The 26,113-nt window shown below is 41.7% G+C and overlaps 1 protein-coding gene across 1 annotated transcript in view; it reads left to right on the forward strand.

Annotated features, from left to right (window-relative positions):
* The window catches only part of SEMA5A (semaphorin 5A), a 122,434-nt gene that overhangs the window by 46,524 nt on the left and 49,797 nt on the right, over positions 1-26,113 (forward strand). The window contains exons 6-11 of the mRNA XM_042464383.1: positions 1,192-1,290; positions 3,964-4,177; positions 5,733-6,018; positions 12,263-12,398; positions 13,795-13,999; positions 22,700-22,878. Of these exons, the coding sequence (XP_042320317.1) occupies positions 1,192-1,290; positions 3,964-4,177; positions 5,733-6,018; positions 12,263-12,398; positions 13,795-13,999; positions 22,700-22,878 (1,119 nt within the window). The remainder of the gene's footprint in view (positions 1-1,191; positions 1,291-3,963; positions 4,178-5,732; positions 6,019-12,262; positions 12,399-13,794; positions 14,000-22,699; positions 22,879-26,113) is intronic.

Here is a 26,113-nt window from a genome sequence, read left to right on the forward strand (position 1 = left end):
CAAGAAGGAGGACAGGCTGCGGCGATGGCCGCAGGCCTCCTCCCCTCGTTCCTGGTCCCAGCGGGGGCCAGGAACGAGGGGTGGCTGCGGCCATCGCCGCCGGCCTCCTCCCCTCCTTCCTGGTCCCAGCTGGGGCCAAGAAGGAGGACAGGCCGCGGCGATGGCCACAGGCCTCCTCCCCTCCTTCCTGGTCCCAGCGGGGGCCAGGAACGAGGGGAGGCTGCGGCCATCGCCGCCGGCCTCCTCCCCTCCTTCCTGGTCCCAGCGGGGGTCAAGAAGGAGGACAGGCTGAATCAATGGTGAATCAATGTTTTAAGCAATTCTCATGACTTCAATGGGTCTCTGCTTGTTGGGACTACTGTACAAGTAAAATTACAGGTCATATGCCTCGAGCAAGTATTTCATCTGGTGCATGGACATCTAGGCGGTCCAGAGGTAGAATAAGCCCCACAACCTTGCCAAGTGTATTTGTTTCAAGCTCCATCTGAATAACACTGGTATGCTGATCTCATAACCCAAACAGAAAAAGCTATACTGTTATGTAAGCTGGCTATCATTTACCATCCCAGAAGCAAGCTTTTGAGTCACACAGAACCGTTTTCTGATCTTAGAGCAAATGAAAAGAAAAATCCATGACTAATGAATTTAAAGAGAAAACTTCAGAAGTTAATTAATGAAGAATATCAATAATAATACAAGCTGACCTGTTTTCCTTACTGCTCCTGGTCTCGGTGTTTCTACAGAAAAAAGCAATAAAAGCAGTAAGCATATTTCTGAAACTATAGCTCCAGTCATCAGGCATTCTTGGTTCCTCAGATTAAAGAAACTAAATGATAGGCTAGGAGGAAAAACAACAACCTAGGAGAAGTTGTTTGTTTGTTTGCTTGCTTGCTTTGCACACGGACCATGCTAGCATTAACTATATAATCGCTTTTGGCAGTTAGTAGCTGCATTAGTACACAGGTAACATGATACAAGAAGAGCTGCCAAATGATTGATTGTTTTCCTTGATGTCGTTGGGAATTGAATGCAGTTATAATATGATTGCTTACCCCATCAGAGATGGCTTTTTGAAATTTGTCATGTTCAGACATACACTGTAGGATTGCATGGAACAGTAGCTCAGATTTTAGTGGACTCTGCCAATGAAACAATGCTAATCCTGATCTCCCCACTTCTTTTCTGTTGCAGGAAGAATGCCAGAATTACATTCGTGTTCTCCTTATTGGTGGGGACCGACTCTTTACATGTGGAACTAATGCTTTTACACCTGTTTGCACGAATCGGACAGTAAGAATAAAAGCAAATTCACATTATAATCTGTTTTAATACATATTCTTTCTTGGCATGGGATCCTAGATACTGTCTTTTGTGGGCTAAAGTGCTACCAGGGTCATACAGAGAAGTACCATTTCTGTGATTCTGTACTAACTGTGGAACTCCTTCCCAGCTTGCAAATTAGACCTAAACACTAAAGGCACCAGATTTCTTGGCCTGTTAGTGGATCTTGAAGAGCCCCCACCCTAGATATTTTTTAAAATGTACCTTAATGCCTCTTAGAAGGCTGGGATAAATTCACCACAGTTTCACCCCTAATTGGCTGTTTTAGGCTAAGGAGAAGCCCTGGGCCTAAAGTGAACTATAAGTCAATTTGTTGAATTCTGAATCGTTATTTATATCAATGGTGCTTCTGTAGCAAGGACTCACACATTCTTCAGACTCTAGAATAGATCCTTTAACCCCACTTGGTTAAGATAGCCAGAATTAATTTAGGACCATTACAGATGGGCAAAATGTGGGGTGGCGGCAGTGGTACTACAGTTAGGGAGCGCGCACCTTGCAGACACTCCCTAATCCTAGTACATACTGGCAGCATCTAAATGGCGGCACCCTGTCTACATGCGTGCCACCATTATGTCCACATGTCATGTCACACTTGTGTCATAATCAGTGTGCCATTTGCACACTTGGGCATTGCAAGCGTGAACCAGAAAGAACCCACTTTTTGCAGGGTTTTTTCTGCCGGCAGGAAGCCTCGCCGTTTGGCAGCTGAGGCTTCCCTCCAGTGGAAATCCAGGCGCTGGCAGGCCACCCTTTTTGGGCGGTCTGTTCCGCACCTTAGTTTCCCTTGTTCTAGATATATCTAAGTCTAGACCAATTCTAACCCATCTAGAATCTAGGAAGAAAAATAGTTAACAATTTTTGATTTTGAATACCCTTCTGATGACAAATTATCCCCCATCAAAATAGTAAATGTTTATAAGCATAATGCTTATATTTCAACAATAGTAAGCACACGTGGTCTATAGATCAAACAGAATTTGGTATTCTGAACTGTGATTGCAACTGATAAACCAAAAAATTGTGGTAACAGTCATCTACCCTCAATATTTAAGCATGGTGTGTGTGGGTATGTTTCCTTACATGTATATGTGTGTACATATCCACTATATATAAAATCTGTGTTTTACTTTGAAGACAGTGAAAGAAATCCAGAAAGATGAAACAAATTTTCCATTGTAGTAAATGTTCATATAACTCTGCAGAGTTAATTCTAAACAGATTATAATTCTAAATCTACTGAAATACTTTGGTTTTACAATGTGTGCGTTTGCACTTTCAGCTCTATCTTATGGTCAACCTATGGCAACCCCGTGAATTTCATAGGGTTTTCTTACTCAGGGATGGTTTTCCTTCCTCTGAAATTTAGCCTGATATTCATTGGCAGTCTCCCATCCAACTACTAATTAGGGTTGACCTTGCATCACTTCCAAGATCAGATCTAAATTCCCTAAAGGCACCAGCTCCTGTCTGATCTTTCAAACTAAGCAGTGTCAGCTCTGATTAGTACATTGATGGGAGAATGTACATAGATGGTTTGTACATGGCTGGCCAATGAACACCAGGTGCTATAAAGACTAATTTCAGAGGAAGGAACTGGCAAAACCACCTGAGTACTCCTTGCCTATGAAATTCATGGGGTCACCATAAATCAACAGGCAACTTGAGGGGACATGCACAAACATTTATAACAACAACAACAACAACATATTTATTTATATTTCCCACCTCTCCCTACGGATCAAGGCGGGATTACATCATAGTAAAAACAATACCAATTATTACATTTATTCAATAAAATCACAACAATTATTACATAGTTACTAAAATACTGGCTTGTCATCTGTTTGCCATTCTGTTTTCATCAGGAGTGGGGGATCATTCTGAGATTACTCATAAGAGATCAGGTGGATAGGCCCACTGGAAGAGATCCGTCTTAAGTGCTTTCTTAAAAGCATCTAAGGAGGTGATAAGACAGATCTCTTCCGGCAGGTTGTTCCATAAATTAGGGGCCGGGGCAGTGAATGCCTTATGGGAAGTTGTTGCTAGCCTTGTTTATGACTTTAAGTCTGGTAGGATAATTAAGGTGAAGAATGTGCAGTGAGGTTAGAATTAATGTCTGTGGTTTTCCACAAATTTGTTTTGATTACAAAGTGTGCAAGTGCCTCCAGCCCCCCCTTTTTCCTTATATATACCATAGAGCCAATTTCTGTTTAGACATTCAGCAGTCGGCTTTATTTAAGTAAACATTTAAGAATGGGGAATATGCTGCTCCCATCACTCTCTTTAAGTACAGAGTTACAGTTCAAAGTGGAGTTGCTCCCATTCAGGACTTAAAATTGCATGGAGAACTTCCCTTCTTCAGACAGTTTACTATTCACATGGTAATGGAGGGCATTGAGCTGACATATTTCTTTCCTCATTTTTTAAAAAAACCTTAAAAGTAGATTGCTGAATGCCAGAATAGAACTAGCTAGTATCACTGCTGTATCTGAGAGGAGTGTGAGATTCAAGTTTTCCTTTGCACATGACATTCCACATGACCATTGATCTATGGTTCATGTGATGTAATTCCATAAGTAACTGATCATGTCTTTCACATCACCACTCCTTCTGGTGTAGCTAAATAACCTGGAAGAGATACATGATCAGATCAGTGGCATGGCACGTTGTCCGTACAGCCCCCAACACAACTCCACAGCTCTCCTAGCAAGTTCTGGTGAGTTATATGCAGCAACCGTCATGGACTTTCCAGGAAGAGATCCTGCAATTTACCGTAGCTTGGGGATTCTTCCTCCTCTCCGGACAGCACAGTACAACTCCAAGTGGCTGAATGGTGAGTATAAAGAAAACCCATCATTTCCATGATTAAATAATATTTTGAAGGAGCTGAGTTGCTTCATTGTGAAGAAAAAAATATCTTTGTTCATAATCCATGATGCTTTTGAAAGCTTCAATCCTGGTTCCTGCAGATTTGAGGGAGAGGCAGTCTTCCTCCATCTCAGTGCTCAAGGCTTAAAATTGGTAATTCTAGAGGGAGAAAAAAGAGAAAAGAATAGAGAACCCAGCCTCAAAAAAATGTCTGAGAATAAGATACTGCTGTTCCCATTGACTGTGTATTGATGTGATGTTGTTGACCTTTTGGTCAGTTTTTAACTTGTATGGGTTTTTTTTTAAATTCTGTATTGGATTTAATACTCTTAACGAGGGGAGGGTACCAGGGATTTTATATGTTCTGTATTTTAACTTTGTTAGCCGTCCCGACTGTTCTCAGAGGGGCGGGATACAAATAAATTTCATTATTATTATTATTATTATTATTATTATTGTTTTTAAAGGCATAAAGGAAGTAAGGGTGAAAGTGTAAGTGTTAAGAGTTAGAGGCACAATTAAAGCCATAGTTTAATGGCAAAGGTTTGTGCTTTGCCTCCCAGGCTCAATCCATTGCATTTTTAGAAAAAATATACTTGATATCTAGATTCTTGCCAGTCTATGGAAAATTGCTGTAGCACATACCTCCTTGCATTGTTATATGTGTCATTTCATTACCAAGATCATCAGCATCATATTAATGTCTATAGCACTTTACAGAATGACATGGCCAAAAAATGTAAGGAAGGAAAAGATGACCTCTTGCTTCTAAGGAATTGCCAGTGTGGTGAGAGTGAGAGAAAGGGGGGGGGGGGAGTACAAGGGACAAACATATATGAAATACAGTTGCACATGGCTAAGTTTGTTACAGGTGGGAAAGAGGACATAGGAGTCAAGCAAACTGGCAGCTTGGATTGGCCTCTGGCTGCTCCCTGTTTGGTGCAGGACTGCAGTGACCAGACAGACCACAGGCAAGGAGCATTTTTTTTTGTGCTCCTTATATTGGTGGCCCCAGCCCATTTTAAGCAGCTGCAGCATGGCTTTGGCCCAATGTGGAGACACATGTCATCTGTATGTTACACCCCTGGATCAGCCTGAAGCTGGTGCTTTTGGCCCGCATGTTTCAGACCTAAGGTATTTTTCAAAATGCCTTGTAGAAAAGGGGAGTTTGGGAGACAAATCTGATAAAAAAAGGATAACCTCTGTTCTGAACTGACCATTTCCATCATAATGAGAAATAAGAATAGGTAGAGTCAATTAAGTGTGCAGACATCAGCAGGAGATGGTGAGATTGGAAGAGCAAAATTCACCTCCTATATCTGTATATCTATGTTTGAAAAAGTTTCTCAAATTTTGAATATACTAAATATTGTCAAACGTAGCATTAGGTGCCTGGTTTTTAAACGACTACTGTAATTCAGGTGTAAGGTTTTCTCCCTTGCAAGGAAAATCTACACTAAAATGAAGAAGTTAATTTTCCTATAATCCCCACCCAACCCTACTCCTATAATGTATTTCAGAACCAAATTTTGTGTCTTCCTATGACATTGGAAACTTCGTCTATTTCTTCTTCCGAGAGAATGCTGTGGAACATGACTGTGGAAAAATAGTATTTTCTCGGGCGGCTCGAGTTTGTAAAAATGACATTGGAGGCAGGTTTTTGCTGGAGGATACCTGGACCACCTTTATGAAAGCTCGTCTGAACTGCTCTCTCCCTGGAGAAATTCCATTTTACTACAATGAATTACAGAGTACGTTCTTCCTGCCAGAACTGGACTTAATCTACGGGATCTTTACCACTAATGTGTATGTAGCCTATGCAGTATTTTTATTTCTAGATTGTTCAAAATAAATGTGAGGAACAGGTCTGGTGCTTGTCCATAGCTCAGAGGAAGCATGTACTACAGAAGAGTGGGCTATCCTAAAAATAGGATTGATACTAAAAACTATACCCAAGTGAATTATGCAGGAAGTGTTGAAATATACTTATTCATTGCTTTTAGAAGGGCAATAAAGTGTAGGAATTTAAACTTCCTAAACCAGAAGGCTTTCCTTGGCACAGCCTCTAATTTATCAGTCATTAAAAGAGAATGGAACAATTACTCTTCATTAAAATATTTATCTCCTCTAATTTTCGCTGCATCGAGGTGGCTGACAAGAATTTATTAATAACCATAATAATGCACTTTTAAAAGAAAATAGTCAGCACACTGCAGCACCAGCATTATAAAGTGTTCAAATCTCTGCTCAGCTGTGGAACCTTGGGGCAAGTCTCATTCTCTCAGCCTCAGAAGAAGGCAATAGCAACCCCCCTCTGAACAAATATTCCCCAGAAAACCTTGTGATAAGGTCTAGGGTCGCCATAAGTCAGAAACAACTTGAAGGCACACAACCACAACAGCAACAATGTAGATGGTAGTTTTTGGATGTGGTCTCTTGATGGAACTGGCGCTTTATAGACTGCCCAAAAGGGCGGCCTGCCGTCGCCCGTGTTTGCTGTGCAAAGGAGCCGCAGCAGACAAACCACGCGGCTCCTCCACACAGCAAAAAGAAGCCACAAAAAGCGGCTTCTTCTCGCAGTGCCATTATGATGCCGCAAAGCACCACTGGCACACTTGAAGCATCATAATGGTACCGAGATGTGCAGATGCTAAGCGTCTGCTACGTCAAAATGGTGGCGCCCATGTAGAATGGACACTGCCATTTTGTACGTGCTCAGCACGTACTAGGTTAGGGGTGTCCGGAAAGGACGCCCATTCTTAACCCATGCTGAGCATGTACTTTTTGGTGGTATAACCCGCCATAGTTATCTCTGGTAGCACAGATTGGGATAGGAACACTTGTTAGCAGAATACATGTGAGATAAACAGTACAAAGAATTTACCCCCTGAAATTAGTTGAAGTAAGCCTCAAAATGATTGTAGATTTATTTTTAATTTTACAGAAAAATATGGAATCTGATGCCCAGCACATGCTTTAACGTGTACTCTCAGAATCATCTGCCTTTCTAAAGACTGTTCAAACAGCAATACAGCTTGGGGTAATACAGCTCTGTGCTATGTGGGCCAGTGGATAGAACCTTCATCTAATATTGTCTAGCATTTATCTTTTTCTCTACTTAAAAGAAAGACCATTCCAATATTTTATTCTATGGATAAAGAAGTTAAAATACTCTGTGTAGCCTCCTTCTCTCTGCACAGCATTATCTTTTATCTTGCTTCAGTGAAACTTTCTTTAATCAATATCCTTAAAACTCCCAATTCAGTCTGCTGTTCTGCTGAGTTTGTTGTACTTATGCTTTTATGACAGTACCAGCTTGCCATTCAGTCCTGTTTTGTAGCCACTTGACGCAGAGCTCTTTTGCATAACTCAATACTGAATCCACTTACCGCTGTACTTTATGTTGTGTCTTCCCTGGAGGTTACAGCCTTTGAATAACCAGTCTACCCAAATGCATTGATGATCTTAAACAAATGTTTGTTTTGTTTAAGAAACAAGCATGCTTGTCATTCAAGAACCATTGGGATAGTGCTGTGTAGTGGCAGTCTGGAGTTTGTAGGCTTGCATTCAAGTAAGCTAAACCTAAACAATGTGTGAATAGCTTCTGTGACAGGCTTAGTTCTCACTATTTGTATAAGTGGTACAGAGAAAATCTCTGGTGCTAAAGGAGTGCTCAGTCTGCTTTAGATTCAGAAGTGTTTCTTAAGGTGTGTACAGATGGCATAAAAGGTCTGTGCCAGGACCACACCACCACCATTTGCCCTGGGACCGTGACAGCCATATGTGCCCTGCCTCTATCTGGGCTGCTGCCATGGTCCTAAACTGGGAGCCAAAAAGGAGCCATATTTCACAAGTTCAATCACTTGAGCTGTACTGATGCTTTAATGAGTAATGGTGGCAGAGGTTTGGACAAGGGAAAGTCTTTGGTCTTGGTGGTAACAATGAGATTTATGGAAGTATTCACATTTGGTGGCAGTGGCAGTTTAGGTACAGCTTCACACATGGTGGAAAAATGGTGGAGTAAGTGATAAACCCCTATAGTGGGCATTAATCCTTTCTCTGCTCCAAATTTCCTTCTTAGCATTTTGCCACTTCTCCGTGCATGGGCCAAAATGTAGGTTTGCAATGAATGTGACCAGAGCTGGAAGATAGCTCAAGGAGCCAGGTTGAAGGGAGCAGTAGCTGGAGAAAGACGGAAGAATGTAAGCAAGCAGCAGCCCATTTTCTCTCCATTTGCTGTGTACAGTGTTACAAGGCCAGAATATAATATGATCAGTACTTATGAAGGGGTAGTGATGTGAACTGTACTGTACTGACTTAGATTGCCAATGAGGAAATCTTCAAATCCTGCCTGAGCTGCAAACCCCTCAGATAAACATAAGGGCTGTACATATAGGGTTGCTATCCCGGGGGACCTCAAAACTGGGAAAAATGTAGGACAAGGCTTAAAATGTAGGACATTTTTTAAAAATTCCCTGGCCACGAAATTAACCAAAAAAAAAGGTCCTACATTTTTAAACCTTCTCCAAGGCCTCGCTGGGCCTGGGAGACAGCCTCTCCCAAGCCCCAGCGAGGCCTTGGAGGACTGGGAGACTCTGTAGGCAAGAGGTACACCATGTTAAGAACTGCATTAAGCAAACTTAGGCTGCTGCACACTACTTTCACTCTCATCACTCCATCCTATGGAATCCTGGGATTTGTAGTTTGTTGTGGTGCCAAGGCTGGGAGAAAAGCCTGGGAGTGTGAATGAGCTTGGCTGTGGGGCTGCTCCGAGAGGAGGAGGAGGAGGAGGAGGCGGAGGGAGGGAGGGAGGGAGGGAGGGAGCCAAGGGAAGTGCCAGGACCATCCGGAGCAGCCTCCTCTCTTCCACTGCAGCCCCCAGGCAATGCCTCCTCTGTGGATTATTCAGGCTCCTTTTGTCAAAAGAGCTCTGGTGCTACAAGAAACTACACTTCCCAGAATCCTATAGCACTGAGCCATGGATGTTTAAGGGGGGAGCCTTTTGCTACCCCAAAGCCCTTCCTATTTACAAGCAAGGCAAAAGCTCTTCCTTTACCAAGCCATTGAAAACCAACCCAAGCGGAGGGCTGATTGCTTCTTTCCCATTGGTCAGCTTCGGGAGAAATTTGCATATTACAAGTAAAGGTGTTTAGGGCCTCAAAAACGATACTGTGATAAAGAATTACAAGAATACTGACGCGGTTTACATTTAAAAGATGAGGCAATTAAACTCCCAGTGAAACATGAACGATCGATGGCCTTTTTTTCTTTTCTCACTGTAACCTGGAAAGTAAGGCTTCCTGAGGGTATATATCCCAAGTGGGCTCACTTGGTATGTAATAGCTCTGAGTGGCAGATGTTTTAAAGAGCTGCTCTCTAGGCTATGCCAGTGCGCCAGGTGGGGAGAGTGGCACACAGCTGCGCGCAGGACGACGGGGAGGAGGCAGGGGAAGCCCGAACCGGGGGCTAGGGGCCAAACCGTACCAGGACCGGGAGGGGCCCCCCAAAAGCGGGTTGGTCACGGGGGCCACCGGGTTATGGCATCCCTATGTACATATGGCTCCTAAGGGGTGGTGGGATGCCACCCTTTTCCTTGCTGGATTGGGGCTGCGGCAACCACATGCTGCCACTCTGATCTGACCTTTCTGTGGTGCAAAAGCAAGCTGCAAAAAGCAGCTCCTTTTTGCACTGTGGAAAGGGTGCCTTAGCCATCGCTGTGACAGCTTTTCTCCGCTTCTTCGGTGCAGTGTGTATAAACACTGTCCTGAAGATGCGGTGTGATGCCGCCTGCCATATGGTTGCTTGGGCAGCATCATGCTGGTGTGAGGACAGAGTTGGGGTGTCTGGTGTGCAGTTGTCACACCCCCACTCTGTCCCCATGCTGGCTCTTTATGCTGGTCTTTTGAAGCCAGTTATTACTATCACAGCCTCTTCCGCAATGAGAAAATAATAGCGACTTTTCCTAAAAGTGTTGCTGTAACCATTACAACAAGTAGTTTGACTACAGAGTACTATATAAGCTTTTCTGTATTAGCTCAGGGATCCTGGGAGTGTTGCTTTAATTCTGAAATGTTTTGAAGAGCTACAGCTTAATACGGGAATGGGCATAATGCAGTGTTTGGAAGTAACCAGTTAAAAATAACTAGTTGCTTGTAATGAATTCATTCCCCACACCTCTTATGAAAGGTCAGCCATCTAATCTTACAACTGTAGCGTAATAAAGGATAACACTACCCATTTTCTGATGTAAATGTAAATTTTTGCTACTTTTCTATTTAAAGTGATGTGGCCTGAATGAATGATGGAGGACAAATATCACACAGCTGATATGCTCCTGTACTGTACTAGCTTCAGGCTGCTGTCTTGCTCTCCATTATGGGTACTGAGTTGATGAATAGATGGATAGCAGGAAAGTGTATTTTGTACCATAGACTAGCAGCTTTTGGCATTCAGATTGCTTTTCTGAAAAGGTAACAATGTTAATTATTTCTGGGGTGGGGGGGGGAACAGAGAAAATAAACAATTAAAAGTAACAGCAATACCTTCTTGTGAAATTGGAATTATAATAGTGACAGTGTTTTTTAATCATAAGCTCTGCTTAGTGCAGATCCTTTATCAGAGACTTCAGGCACTCAGGAGAGAGTGGATGGCAGTTGTCCACTCTTTCTGGCATGTCTAAGGATTCCATCACTCTGTTAGCAGAATGTAGTAGGGCAGGCATGGGTATCTAGTGGAGGCAGGAGTCAATTTGGATTGCATTTTTGGCCAAGTGATTGGAAGCCACAATTAGTTTGAACTCCTGGGCATTTGAGGCTGATTTTCAACAGATCTTTTTGGCATTTAATATGAGTTTTGGAGACCATGGGGTCTTGGGGGATGCTTTAATAATGCTGTTCCAGACAATATTTTTGGCCAATTGTAGGGCATTTTTTCACTCATTTTTTTTTGGGGGGGGGGGGGGGGGGGGTTTGGGGATTCTCAAGGAACTTTAGAGCCACCAAAAAGCCTACATGCAGATGGCAGGCAATACTTGCCTCCTTCTAGACATCCAAAGACATGTTTGTTTTCTTATTTCATCGGCTATAGAAATAAAAGTTGTCATGAGAGTAACAGAGAATGTCCCACACTACTTTGGGTCCCTTGTTTGCCAGTTACAAACAAGACAGAACCACCACCTCTAGCTGCCTTACATAATGAAATAAAGGGCAACAGTTAATGAGACTAACCTTTCAGGGGCCTTTGTTTCACTAGTCTTAATAAGTAACATTGTTATCACTTGTTACTCAGAAAAATGATGTTATTTTTTAACATATAAACTGTAATTTCTGTGTTTTCCGGATGTTGTAGTTTTGTCTATGGATCTGGAAAAGATTATTACACATGAGATGTACATCATTGTATATGGGGATCAGTTTTAGTCACTCTGGCCCGATACAGACGGGCCCTTTGCAGCACGCCCATGATGTGCTAGGCTTGCTTGTGGACAGGGCGTGCACACGCCTCGCAACCCTAGCACGTCATGGGCGCACTGCAGCTGCGCGGCACCATCCAGATGGTGTGCACAGCTATGACGTGCTAGCAGTGCAGCATCCAAACAGGGCTGCGCTGCTGGCACGTCATCGCGTCGTCGCTGGCGCTTTGGCATGGCACAAGTGCTCTGCACAAAAGGAACCACTTCCATGCAGTCCTTTCTTGCTGCGCAGCAGCGCCATGCAATTTGGTTGCTATGGCGCTGCTGCAGAGCGAGGAGAGGCGCCTCCCCAGAGCCTCTTTTTGGCGCCTCTGTAGTGAGATGTAAAGCATGGTTTTCAAACTTTGGGCCTACAAGTGTTTTGGACTTTTGTTCCCAGAACCTTTTGGTCTGGACCAAGCAGACAGAATTCTGGGAGCTGAACTCCAAAACAATTGGAGGCCTAAAGCTTAGGAACCACTGGTGTAAAGAATGATAAGTACAAGGGAGAAAAATTGCATTTTGTAAACTGTCTGCTTTAAAGAATATATTTACTTCATCTTCTGTTTGTTTATGTGTTTGTGTTTGTGTTTTTTTAAGGAACAGCATAGCAGTTTCAGCTGTTTGTGTATTCAACATGACTGCAATAGCACAAGTCTTCAGCGGACCATTCAAGTACCAGGAGAACTCTCGCTCTGCCTGGCTGCCTTATCCCAACCCAAACCCTAATTTTCAGGTACCTAAAATGATCTTAAAACTGGTGATGACATGATGTGTAGAGTATGATGATTGTCTCCTTTCCTATGCCATCCTACTTCCACCTGATGTAGGTAAGATCCAGAATGCCCAGCTTCAGAGGAACCTGTAAACTGCTGTGTAAATGTGGGTCTAGAGTTATGAGTTGTATGTAGCAGTTGACCTTTGCTTTGAGTAATTTTGGCCATATCTTGCCTTGGGCATTGGGGAGTATGACTTAAGGAGGCAAAACTGGAGCATCCAAAATGGCTGCTTCAACAATTTTAGGTGACATTCTTTTAGAGTAAGTATTACCATTGGCCAGAATCCACTGTTTCCATCAGTGAAATCATGAGAGGGTTAAGAAAGAGATGGCAGCTTAAAGTGTACATATGTATATGTGTATTTGCTCATAGCTGAAACATAATTTTACACCCATCTGAATGAAAATGGAACCAGGGGCCAAAACAGATGGGCCTAAAGCGCTGCCTTTGGGCCAATGCAGGGGGGTGGTGTTCAGATAATGCACACCCCTGGATTGGTCCAAAGCTGTGCTGTGGCCACCTAAAGTGACCCAAACCCGGCTGCAAAAGGAGCACAAAAAGTGTTCTTTGCTGTCAGTTCTTTGTGGACTGTGGCAGTGACAGTGGCAGGCCACGGGACACCATGGTCCAACGCCACTCAGAGCATGCTTGCAGCTGGAGCGGCCAGTAGCCACTCCAAGCCACCAGTCTGCTTGAGACCCAGGTTACCTTTCTCCTGAACAGTCTGCAGAATGAAGCACAACAGTAATTCAAGGCAACCTGCCTGTTCTCTACACCCTAACAAGTTAGAACTTAGCAAGGAATTTATTGTTATGGTCCAAGCTTTTGTTTGAAGAGGTCTTGCCCAGGCAAGCCACCATGGAAGGGGGAAAGACCCTATAAGAGTATGTGCCTAATCTTGAAAATGCTGGTAGCAGAATCTGATGACATTCTTTAAGATCATTTGTCTTCATTTTTGGGAGATGCATGTATAGAATTGCTTTAAGAGGTCTCTTTTTAGGGTGGATATTTTGCGGCTGAAGGCTGTTGATCTTGTGATTTTGGAAGCTATAATTGAAAAAGTAATGTTTTCAAGCTCTGACATATAGCTAGCAAAACATCTTTTCTTTCTTTGTTTCATCTTTTCATGCATATACATTGCAGTAGCACTTATACTCATTAGACTGACTACCTGCAGAGGAAGTGCAGTTGACTTGCTAATGTGAAATGCTATTTCTCTCTGGAGCTCATCGTACAGCAGGATGATCAGTCATCATTACACAAATTTATGTGAGATCTAGCCGGAGTTTGGGATCTGGGAGTACAATATATGTCTCATATCAATCTTTATAGTGTTACTTCATGCATTTTCAGTGTGGCACCATGGACCAAGGCCTGTATCTGAACCTGACAGAAAGGAATCTCCAAGATGCCCAGAAGTTTATTTTGATGCATGAAGTGATACAGCCTATCACACCAGTTCCATACTTCATGGAGGACAACAGCCGTTTTTCCCATGTGGTAGTGGATGTGGTACAAGGCAAAGACATGCTTTTCCATATCATCTATTTGGCCACAGGTAAATTCTTCTGGAAATTATGTGCCCAATGTGTGTATAAGAGAGAAAGAAGATCCTTTTGTGTTGGTGGATGTGTGGCTCATTATATTTGGCTAAGGGTTCTCTGAAGCTTCCTTACTGTCTAGCCTTGGATAAGCTACTTTGAAGGAGGTATTAAGGAGAGGGAAGAAGGACTCAGGGTTAAAAAGGACAGGAGATGTAAAATATGGGCATATACAGGCAGATATGCAACTTAACTATGGTTCTAGCTCTGTATTAGAGCCACTGGGGAATGTTATTTCCTCTATCACTCACTTAAATGTCTGAATACATCTCAGGGATATTTGATAGGCAAGCATAATAAACAGTTGAAGATATAGATGAAAGGTATGTGTGGCCTACAGAGAGGGAAGTAGAGAATATATGAATCTTCTGGAACAGACTTCTGTAGCTCTTTCCTAGTACATTTTAGTTCTTTAAGGGTTCAAATGATCTCATCTGTAGGAAACTCCCAGGCCTTCAACTGACTTCGGAGAGGCAGCTGAAGTCCCAGAAGGGCAGGAAAAAGAAGTCTCATCCTGCAAGTCCCATCCCTAGGAAGTCCCTGAGTAACACTCAGTGCCAGAATGCCTTTTAGTTTGGGCACTCAGTCCCTAAAAGGTTCACTATCACCGATCTACACACTATACTTCTATTGATGCAGCCTAGAATCGCATTGGCCCTTTTAGCTGCTGCATCACACTGTTGACTCATTTTCAACTAGTGGTCTACTAGGACTCCTAGATCCCTTTCACACATAGTCTTGTTAAACCAGGTGCCTCCCATCCTATGCATTTCACTTTTCTGCGCTAGGTCCAGTACCTTAGATTTCTCTGTGTTGAAATTCATTCTGTGATAAGCGACCTGTTAACATGCCCATCTCTCGCATTTCGAAAATTTTTACTAACCAATCTTCCAAGGTTGACTTTTCCAACACCGTGCTATTACGATTCTTGCCGCGGTTACTAAATAAAGCAGAATTCTTTCGTATTTTCTCTTGACTTGGAAATTAATCTTATCTAACATGTTTAGCAGATATATCTCTGGACTCATTTCAAATTTGATTTTCAACATATGCCCTATTTCTGTATGTATACTCTTCAAATACAACTTTAATTTTGGACATCTCCACCAAACATGGAACCAAGTTCCCACTATTTTGTTACATTTCCAACATAAACCGGGTCCTGTTTTGTAAAATTTTGCTATTTTACTGGGTGTTAGGTGCCATCTGTGTTCCATTTTCCAAAAGTTTTCACGAAGATTTTGTGATTTTGTGAATTTCCTTGTTTTTTCTCTATTTCCAGCTGTCCATTTCAATAATATGTCCAAAATCCGAGGCCCATTTGGTCATCGTATCCATGATGGGTTCTTTTTCTTGTTCCAAATTCCTGAGAAAACTATGTAATTTTGCAATTTTTCCCCTTTACTTCTGACAAGATCTTTGAAAATTCTAATTCAAATTTATTTTCCTCAAAATCTTGGTTTTTTCTGGTCCATCTTAAATCTCTCTTTAAGCTGTAGGTAGGAATTCTTTCATTCAAGTTGTTGATAAAGATGTTGAATAATAATACTAGGCCCAGAACCCTGTGCACCCCACTGGTCAGTTCTCTCCAAGATGAAGAGGAGCCATTGCTGAGCACCTTTTGGATTTGTCTGGTCAACCAATTACAAATCCATTTAATACTTGCATTGCCTAGCCCACATTTTACTAGCTTGTTTGCAAAAATGTCATGGTGAACCTTGTCAAAGGCTACATGCTTATGCTGTCCACCTTTTCTACTGCATAGTTCAACCTAAAGTGCTGTGGGTAGAATTCTGCTTTTGCAATGGCGTTTTCCCAGTCAGTCATGCATCCCCAAAACCACTGTGGGCTGGAAGACCTCCCAGAATGATGCAGTTCACAGAGTGCTTTGGGGTCCTAATAGGGAATCAGCAATTACCATTCTAGCACTTCTTTTTACGTAAGTGTGCTCTTTGAATTCCAGCTAATATTTCCCCTGTCTCTTTGTGTGGGAAATGGGTAGAGAACCAACACACATACACACACACACACACACACACAGAGAGAGAGAGAGAGAGAGAGAGAGAGAGAGAGAGAATTTCCTCTGATTCTTCCATTCAGCTCCCTACTTCACCCACCGCCTCTCTTGGTAGCTTTATTATTATTAACCTTTATTTATGAAGCGCTGTAAATTTACACAGCGCTGTACATGCAATCTTTTTAGTTAGACTTTATTGGATTTCTTAAGAAATTCACAGTGAACAGTATGAATTTGAATTTTGTGATATGCATTATAACAAAAGGAATAACAACTTCATGGCATTATTTGTGACAAGAAAATGTAGATCAAGAAGTTCCCCTGCCCCCAAATTTTACATGAATATCTCTGCACTGAGAGAGTGCCATAAGAATAATTCTTTTGTTTTTGCTCATTTATTTTTCATTTTTGAAGTGTCTGATTGAAAACAATAGCATGGTACTTTATTTGATTCATTTGTTTGCTCATTTCCCATTTCAAATCCTGCTTTATGGTTTATGCAGCCCCCTCCCAAGACACCTAATCAGATGATGAAAATATGATGATTTAAAACACACATCCAGTATTTCATAAGACAGCATTCATTATAAAATGATGAGTTCATAACTATAGAGACATCACACTTTGTGTGCATACATAAACTAGGACACTTAAAAATATAATCTTCTATATGGGTTATGGTTTTGTTGTATCGATCCATATTTTACCCTGCCAAGTTCTTTACTTCCTTCAGTATAACACTGCAGAGGATTTATTTTCCTTGCTGCCTTTCAGGAGTAATGAATTCAGTACTCGAGCCATTAGATTGCACATATTTTGCACAAAAATGTATATAGTAGGAGTAAGAAAGAACCTAAGGAAGAAGATGTATAAGGAATAAAGTATGAAATAGATAAATGTGAAGTCAGAAAGAACTCGGCTGATCATTGTTTGTTCTTTCAGTTTTGAAAGATTCTGAAATGCAAATAATGGTACAGACCTTTACTTTTGCCCATTTCAGTGTATATCTAGTAGCAGTGTACTGCATAGTGAATATTTATTTGGAAAAGTATATTTCTAGCAGCTGCTTTTTCTGAGGCAAGGTTATAATTATATGAAATTCTTTCAATTGGCTGCTGTTAATTATAGACAGACTCAACCATATTCTGTATTTGTATCACAACAATGAATGTTGTCCAGTCTCTTCCATAGTATAATGGGATAGGGCTGTTTGTTTGTTTAGAAATGACACTGTTTTCAGTAACCAATGACTAGAAACACACTGGGATATTGTTTACATTATGGATTATGGGTGGGCCACACACAGGGCTATGTGAAGTACTGGGTGGTGTGTTGGCAACTGAATACACACAAACACACATGCGAATACAAGTATGAAGAGGAAGGGCTATAACCTTACTCCCATTTTAGCAGTCCAGCTTTAATCTCACTATTGTTCTGTTGTTATATTTGACAAAGACTGCTTGGGTTAGGAAAAGGCTTCAAATTCATCCCTGTCCCAGGAGCCAGTTTTAAACCATCCTCACCCTGCTGATCCCAGTAGGAATCACTGCTTCCCCACTACTAATCATAGCGTTGTTACTTCCATGCCAGGAAGCAGCAGTTCTGGTGGGTTTGTCGAAGAAAACTTTGCCAGATGGTATTCTTACAACACTATCACCTTTGGTGGTAGGAAAACAAAGGCACCGACTGCTCTGGAACACTGAAGAAAGTGGAAGCTAAAGCCTCTGTCACCTCAAAAATCCCAGTTGGGATCTCAATTCTGGTTCTGATGCTGGTGGCACTGAACCATTTTTCAATCATGTGGGGATTGTGTGGGCCAGTAGCATTCCTAGCGGGGTGCGGGGGGTGCGGACTGCACCAGGTGACACTCTAAGAGGAGATGACACCACTGCCCTTCAGACATCCAAGGAATGTAGGGAAGGGTAGGTCAGTGGGTGAAGAAGGCACTCTCTCTCTCTCTGCAATCACTTTAGTGAGCAAGGAGAGATGGAGAGGAGAAAGCAGATGCATGGAAATTTGACTTCCAATAGACGGGCTTGTAGGACAACCTGGACTGCCAGAAGAAGAAGAGCCCTTGCATGGCCAGGATAAGTAGGGGTGTGTGTGTGGGGTGTGAGTGACATGGAGAGATGGCACACACCTCAAGGATCAATCCTCTGTTGGAGGGAAGGGATGGGAAGGGGGGGGGCGCAGAGGCCAACGATGCAGAGTAAAAGAAGAAAAAAATTGCAAAGGCACAATGGAGGCAAAACCCAGCCCTTCAAGAGCAGCTGCTGAAGCCCTTCCCTGCCTCTTTTTGGCCACTTTCTTTTCTTCCCAAAAATACAAACTGAGATGAGGAAGTGAGAGAGTGAATGGAGGGTGGACTCTGGCAATAAATAGGGATCAATTACCCATTCTTTCCTGGTTTGGGGAGGGGGGCTGGAGAATAGAGGCTTGTTTTATTTTGTTTGCTCCCCCTGCCCATCCTTATCTCTGCTCTTTGGGACTTTCAAGGGAATTTTGTGAGAAGTAACACATGGATTTTAAGCCTGTTTTTGCTCCTGCCCACCACTTATCAGCCGTTCTGCCCAAAGGTTTGCCGGTGATTTATGATGGGAGGTGAAGGAGGCAGTGCTAGCAGAGAGCCAACAAGCCTGGGAGTGAGAGAGATGGGGAGATAGAGAGATAGGGAAGGAGGGTGAATTTCATCAGAGCTGCTTGCTTTTATCAGGGTTTTTTTAATATTGTAAACTGCTCATTTTTTTAAAGGCTTGCTTGAAATGTTTCATTTTAACTCATTTTTGATATCCTAAAGAGCTGAGGAAATACAGAATACAGAGACTTTAAGAGCATCACCTTTTGGAGAAAAGTGTAGTTTAGTTTTAAGGAGAGCCCCAGAGTCCCTCTCCCTTGCACAAGCACTGGTTCCCTGTTTCCTTTGCTGCCTCTGGAGCAAATCTTCCTCTGGCCCTTTCTTTTGAAGGCTGCATACATGCTGGAAGAGAAGGCCTGGGAAGGGGCAAGGCAGGCACATTGGTCAGTACCTCAGGTTTGTCCTCCCTACTTGCCATTCTGGAGCAAAGGCAAGGATAGTTTCATTTTCTTTAAAAGTGTCTGAAATTCCTACTACTTATCTTGGGCTCCTGATTTCAAGTAAATGGCTTCACAGATCCATTGACAGATTCCCCACCCCCCAACCTTGAAGAGTGAGTAACAAAAATACCTGCATAGACATCTTAACTTAAAACTTGAATTCAAGTTTTTAAAAAATTTATTCTTCTAATTTTTTATTTAAAAATATCACATCATACCAAATTTTCACTTCAACCACATGAAACGTGAAACTAAATGTAAATACATTTAGGCTGTGTATATGGTATTGTAATTTAAAGACACAATTTTAATTTTTCTAGTTGCTCATGTCACAACAGTTGCTTATGTCACAACTATAGTCCAGTGATAGATGGGAATTATTAGTACAAAAAATTACTAAGGATTCTGTATGATATGGTATGGGAGGAGGTCAAAGGGGTGTGTGTGACACTATGAGTTACCACACCGGGTGACACCAATTCTAGGGATGCCATTGGTGTGGGCCATACAGGAGCAGCCAAGATCTGCATCTGGCCTGCTTCCCCTGATTTGCATGTGGATGCTCACCCTGAGATTTGTTACTTGAATTCCTTACAAGAATTCTTACTTAAAGATTTTATTTGGTCATTGACCAACAATATAGTAACAGAATGCAATTGCAGCAATACAAAACAGAGTGTAATTGTATTATTGTACTGCTACATATTAATAAAAACATTAAAAACAGAATAAGGATAAAAATATAATGTGTATACATGCGGCTAAGCAGCGAAAGTTGAGTAGCACAATATGTTTCTAGCTCCGATAATTTCCAGATTTTGGCCTGTGTGAGTGACACTTTCTATTGGCCTTCGAGGTTTTATCTCGTCATGGGAGGGCGTATTTTACATATGATGTAGCAAAATTTGCCACTGTATATACAATACTAGGCGACTGGCTGTTCAGAGATTACAAACAAGTACAGTGTCTGAGCTTCCTGGGAATTTTCCAAAAGTGGGGTAATCAGTTGAAACCGGACTCTTTGAAGAATAGGCAATACAGGAAAGTATGTTCAAGGTTTCAATATCACAGTTATTGCAAGGGCAAAGCCGTGCTTTGAAAGGAGTTTCTGTATCTTCCTTCTAAAACCCTGAAGGGAGGGCATTAAAGCGGGCTAAAGAGAAAGCTCTCTAAATTTAGGTATTCTTACAAGAATTCATCTAAATAATTATAAGTATCCAGTCATGCGTCATTGACCATAGTAATGAAGATGAACGACGACAATAATCTCAATAATGTTACCACAAATTTGTACCACGAATGCTGACACAAAACGTATTTCTACTAGAAGACTATGTTAGTAACATGAAACTTCCTAACGTTACTTGGACTGTCGATAATACAGTGGTAAAAGCAGAAATTGACTTCTGAGACCTCAGCAAGAATTGTCTTCAGATGTGACAAACTGATTTTAGGTGAAACGATACTGGTTCCAAACTGTTATTTCCTATGCAGTCCATTCTCTATGGTCTAAGTCAATTGCAGTCCCAACTAGAGTAGTTACTGAATAATAATTCTATATTTATGTGACCAATTGATTCAGTAGGGTTGCTTTAGTTGGGATAGCAGTTGGATTAGGCCTTTATGGACACAATAATGTGGACACTGTGAAGGTTACCTCTACCTTTAAGTTCTTGTACCTATTTAATTTCACATGCAAGTCTGGATAGCTAGGATAGGGTTTTTGTCTGTGTAGCCTTAGGACAGAAGTAGAAATGAGCCTTTGAGCTGAAAATGATGGAAAGACTAATAAACAGTGATTATTCATGTTTGTCTCATCTTCTGTCTTTCTTCTTTGCCAGTTTCATCACAAACAGTCAAATTTAGTATAATGTGGGATTTAAAAATAAAGAAATGGAGCACAAGATTTTCTGCAGAGAGCAAAATGTGTATTATCCCAGTTTACTTGCATCTGTAAATAATACCGTACTCTTGAAATTGTTGTAGATGCAGAGGGATATGTTACTGCATTTTAATTAACTGTTAGTAAAATTATACTCTATCTGTGTCTCCCTGTCCTTTGTCTCACCACACAAAATGTTTGTATGTCTGTGATCACTGGAGCCATACTTGGCCCCTGCGGGTTTTTAGTAAATTGAAAAATTGTCCTGAGATTGGAAAAAGTGTACATTCAGTACACAGTGAAAAAATGGATCATACACCTGGTTCATCTGTCCTATATGTCTTCTCCTAAATTAGTCCCAGCTCATATCATCTTGCAGCTTTGCATATTAGTTTAGTAAAATGATAATATTATAGTAAAATTGTGATTTTTAACTATTAGAAATTGCAGCACTCAAAATAATGCCTTAGGTGCATAGAATATAATAATAATTAATAATTTGTATTTATATACCGCTATTCCAAAGATCATAGCGGTGAACAGCAAGTAAGCTAATTAGCAAGTAAGCTATTTGCCCCCAACAGTCTGGGTACTCATTTTAGCGACCTCGGAAGGATGCAAGCCTGAGTCAAGCTTGGGCCCTTTGCAGTCTGGAACTCGCAACCTTGTGGTTTGAGTGAATGCTGCGACAGGCATGAACCATATAAATTCTCCACATGCACACTCCCATACACTAGAAAAAGTGGTCTGTTGACTATGGCTGGTATCCAAAGAATCAACACAACTAGTTCTTCACACTCCAGAGGCTTTGACCATTGTGTTCTCACACAGCAGCCTGCCCTCTCTGACACATAGAAGTCACATTTTAAGAGCAGGAGGAAGGGAGTGGGTGGCATCGGCTTTTTCAAAGGGGGAAAAGTCAGAAGTCTCAGAGGACATGCTCAAGCTGAGAAGTCACTCAATGAGGGAAATGTGAAAAAAGAGCGTTAAAAGCCACTATACATCTGCACCCCAACTCACCATCTTAATCCATCTTAATAGCAGGATGGAAATCAAACTGTAACCTGTGTGGTGTTGGCTTGGTATGCCTCAGTACGACAATTGGATTGAAAGGGACCTGAGAATTTTTCTCGCTGGTTCCTACTCCTTTGCTTTCCTCCCAATAGAAGGAAACAAGGCAACTGATTGTTGTCTATCCTGTGCCAGTATGTGCTCTTCTTTTCTCTCAGGCCAGTCTCCTTCTTTGTTGCCTAACCCTCTTCTGCTTACCCATTGATAGAGCTCCGTGAGGAAACATTTTTAAATGACTCAAGGAAGTGAGTGGACCTGGGTCTTGTTTTTCGATCAGCAGTGCTCTTTCTCCTCCAAGTAGGATGAGCTTCTGTGGTTGAAAATCTGCTGTCTGTCCCTGCCTCTGTGGCTTGGTCATTTAAACATTACTGCAATCCTGCAGGAGCACACATAGAACAGTAGAGTTTCATATGGACTGAGATAATGGGCAAAGGGCATTTTAAAAATACACTGTCTTTGATTGGCAGCACAAGGCTAACAAGCTGCATCGGTCTTACAAAGCCTGTTATTTGTGGGAAGAAGACTTCTTTTAAGGAAGATCTTGATGAGATAGATGTAATCTGAGATCCTCATATTTGATGCTTTTGCCTTACCCTTGCCTCTTTAAAGGGTTCTATGAAGACGTCTTCATCTTCTGGGCTGACGACGTAGTGTCAAACCCCCTCATGCCCACCATGATCTGGATTACCTTTTGGAAGACCATCAGAAACAAAGGCATCTTAGATTCTGTCACATGCTGCCTGATCTGCAGTTTCTTTCCTCAAAACCTTAATAGCATGTACACTAATGTACATATACAGCTGCTTACTCTAACCCAGGTAGCCTGTCCCTTTTCAAATTGGCATGTTGTGAGAGTTGAATTATGCTCACATCATGCTTCCTCGTGGATTCTTTTCTTTTTTGTCAAGGCTTTATTTCTTTCGATCGAAGCACACATTTCCTTAGAGCAATCATTCGGTGTAGACATGCAGCTATGTAAAAGGACAAGTCTAAGAGAGACAGTCAGAGGGACGTGAGAAAATAAAGTAATATCCTATTTGTGTAGTGTAAGCATTTGGACAGGATGACAAGTGATTGTCACAACACTTGGTTTGGGAATTGTACAGCTGACTGTCTCAGAGCTTCACTGGGTTGGAATTAAACCTACATTCTAAACGGCACAAAAGAAATGCAAAGAATTATCATTTAGGATGGTGCTCTCTCATATCTCTGAAGAGTTTGTAAATGAATTTAATTACTGCACAATTTTGACGCCTCTGTGCTTTTAATGGATCACGAGGTTTCATCACTGACAGTAGAGGCAGTGCATCCTTTTCTCCCAGGACCTGAGTGTCATGCTTGTGGCAAGCAAAAGCTGGCAAACTTAGGCCACTACTCTCCATTTGAAAAATGGAGATGAGAAGGGGGAGGGAAAGACATGATTATCAATGCACTTAGCAGCAGGCAGGTATATAAGTCATCCTTTGACCAGGGTGTTCCTCAGTAAGCTCTCCCACCTGCAGCTTTCCCCACTGCTGGGGCTCTGAGATGCGTATTGTTGCACAAGAGGGTGAAACAGCTGGGGGAGATACTGAGGGAAAATGATTGGTGATGAAAGGCTGAAACATCTGTTAATACCCCCTCCCTCCTCATACAATTTCATTTGCTAGATATCCCAGAGAAGAAATTAACTGATATTTCATACACTACTTTCAAAGGGACTATTTTGTGAAATAATGTAGATATGAGTTGAGCTGGTTGCCACAGCAGTACAGAAGCAATGCTGTACTCCTGCCACTTTTCCACAATTGCTATGTCATGACAGCGTAAGAAGACTTATAAGAAGCAATTGTAAGACTCACTCTAGGCTACAGTTTATAATGTGTACAAGTAAAAACCATGAATAATCACAGTAGACAGGGATCTGATGAAGAGATGGGAGCATTGGGGTGGATCCATAGGAAGAAAGGTGTCTCACAGAAAGGCTGTTCCAAGTATGGCATGAGGAAAAAGTACATTCTACTCACAATATTTTGAATCCAGCGAGACTCGCCATCAGTTGTCTGTTTTTCCTCGAGCTATTTTTTGGTTACACCCAAGGTGTCCTGTAACCATGGAAATTTGCAGTGTCCCAGATGTTCAGGCAGTTTCTGAAAAACTTTACATGTGTATGTTTTCTCTTCCCACCAAATCACTTTCCTCTCTTTCTGCTGATTTTTTATAGTGATTTGGGCAATTAGCTGCAATCTTGAAAACCAGTGCCAGATGCACACTATCATTTGCAAGTGATGTAATTGCAAAGTGGTGAAACTGGAAAGCTTTTTCACTTTAAGGGACAACACTGACTGAAGTGGTAAATTTCACATCCATAGTGGAAGAACGGCGGGGACTATGGACATTATCACATTGACAAATAACTTGACTGCCCCCTAACAGGATGCAGCCAGATTGTGGGATGCAGGTGGTATTACTGCATGTAATTTGCCACTGCTGTCACCGGGCAGCTACATCCTGGGTCCCAGCCATGCTTCAAAAGTTGCTTTGAAGCGGAAGCTTTCCGACTTTGAAAATCAGCCTCTGGAGTGCAGCTGGGATCTGGGATGCAGCTGTCTAGTGGCAGCTACAGCAAATTATGTGTGTAACACCACTGCATCCCACAACCTGGTTGCATCCTGTTAGGGAGCAGTGGGTTATTTGTCCTATGTGTAGTTTAACAATTCCCACAAATGTAGATTTGGGTTGTGCTGTGCTTGTAAATATCACTGTTGCAAAGAGCAGACACTTCTGTTGGGAGACATTGCGGTGATGCGGTTACAGTAATGAACACAATAATAAATGCATAGTGTGAAATATTCCCCTTTGAGAAACTCACTCTGCAGCATCTCTTTTGACAAACAATGGAGGACACTTATCAGTTACATTTATAGTACTCTTGATCTTAGCCAAAAGGCCGAGGAAGCGATTCAGTTACATTTATCAGAATATGTAATATAAAGAAAACAATTTTTAGATATTTTTTCTTTATCAAAAATTCATCAGTGATACCATTATTGGCCAACCAAAATACACAATATACTTCTTGCAAGCTTTTGAAGCTCCATGGGTTTCTTAATCAGGCAAAATGTTACAAACCAAGCAGGAGAAAAACAATTGGAGATTTTAGTCAGATGCCTACATGTGGTTTCAGTCCTTAGTAAAGATAGTATGCTGGGAATGATATATTTTGCAGACAGGCTCCTTGTCCTTCAGGCCATGTGGAAATAGGGAGATTTCAAAGTCCATGGAAGTCCATTTGCACCTTAACAGGGACCCCTTTTTGTAATCCAATATGTCTCCATTCCAGTGAGGTCAAGGCTCTGTGTAGGCAGAAAACAATGGATTCCTCAAGAAGTCTCCATGCTTTTGCATCAGGAACATTTTGGTGGTGTGGAGGTAAAACAAGCAAATTCAGTCCAAATTTAAGAAGAAGGAAAAATGTTTTACCTTGGTTGAAGATCCAGTCCACAAGCTACTCTTCAGGTTCCTCTGTTGCAGCTACAATGTGGTACCTCACAATACGAAAACGTGGCAGGGTAGCTGTGTTGGCTATTTAGCAAATCAAAACAAAAATCCATCAGTGTTACTTTTATTGGCCAACCAATACCTTTATCAGTTACATTATGAGAATACATAAATAAAGAAAAAAATCACTAAAAAGTTTGTCATGTAATTTGAAGGGGTATATGATGCTATTTACTTAATTTGGCCTAAATGGCTGATGATTCAACTAATAAAAGCAATAAGAAAAAAGCCCAGCCCGTGTACTTTTACTACTCACCTGCTCTGCTGATATTGCTCCTCGATATTAGACATTTTGTGCTGCTCTTTGTGCTTCCATGGCTGCAGTTGAACTTCCGAGGTATTCCTCAAGAGTCTGCTTCCAGTCCCAGAACTGCTACATAGTTTTCTTGAGAAATATTTAATATCATAATACTATATTTTAGGACTGATTTGTGTAGAGGCACCTCCAAGTCCCTGAGAATTACATAATTATTACAATATTAC

This window comes from Sceloporus undulatus, chromosome 4 (genome assembly GCF_019175285.1).
Source record: "Sceloporus undulatus isolate JIND9_A2432 ecotype Alabama chromosome 4, SceUnd_v1.1, whole genome shotgun sequence".
NCBI lineage: Eukaryota > Metazoa > Chordata > Lepidosauria > Squamata > Phrynosomatidae > Sceloporus > Sceloporus undulatus.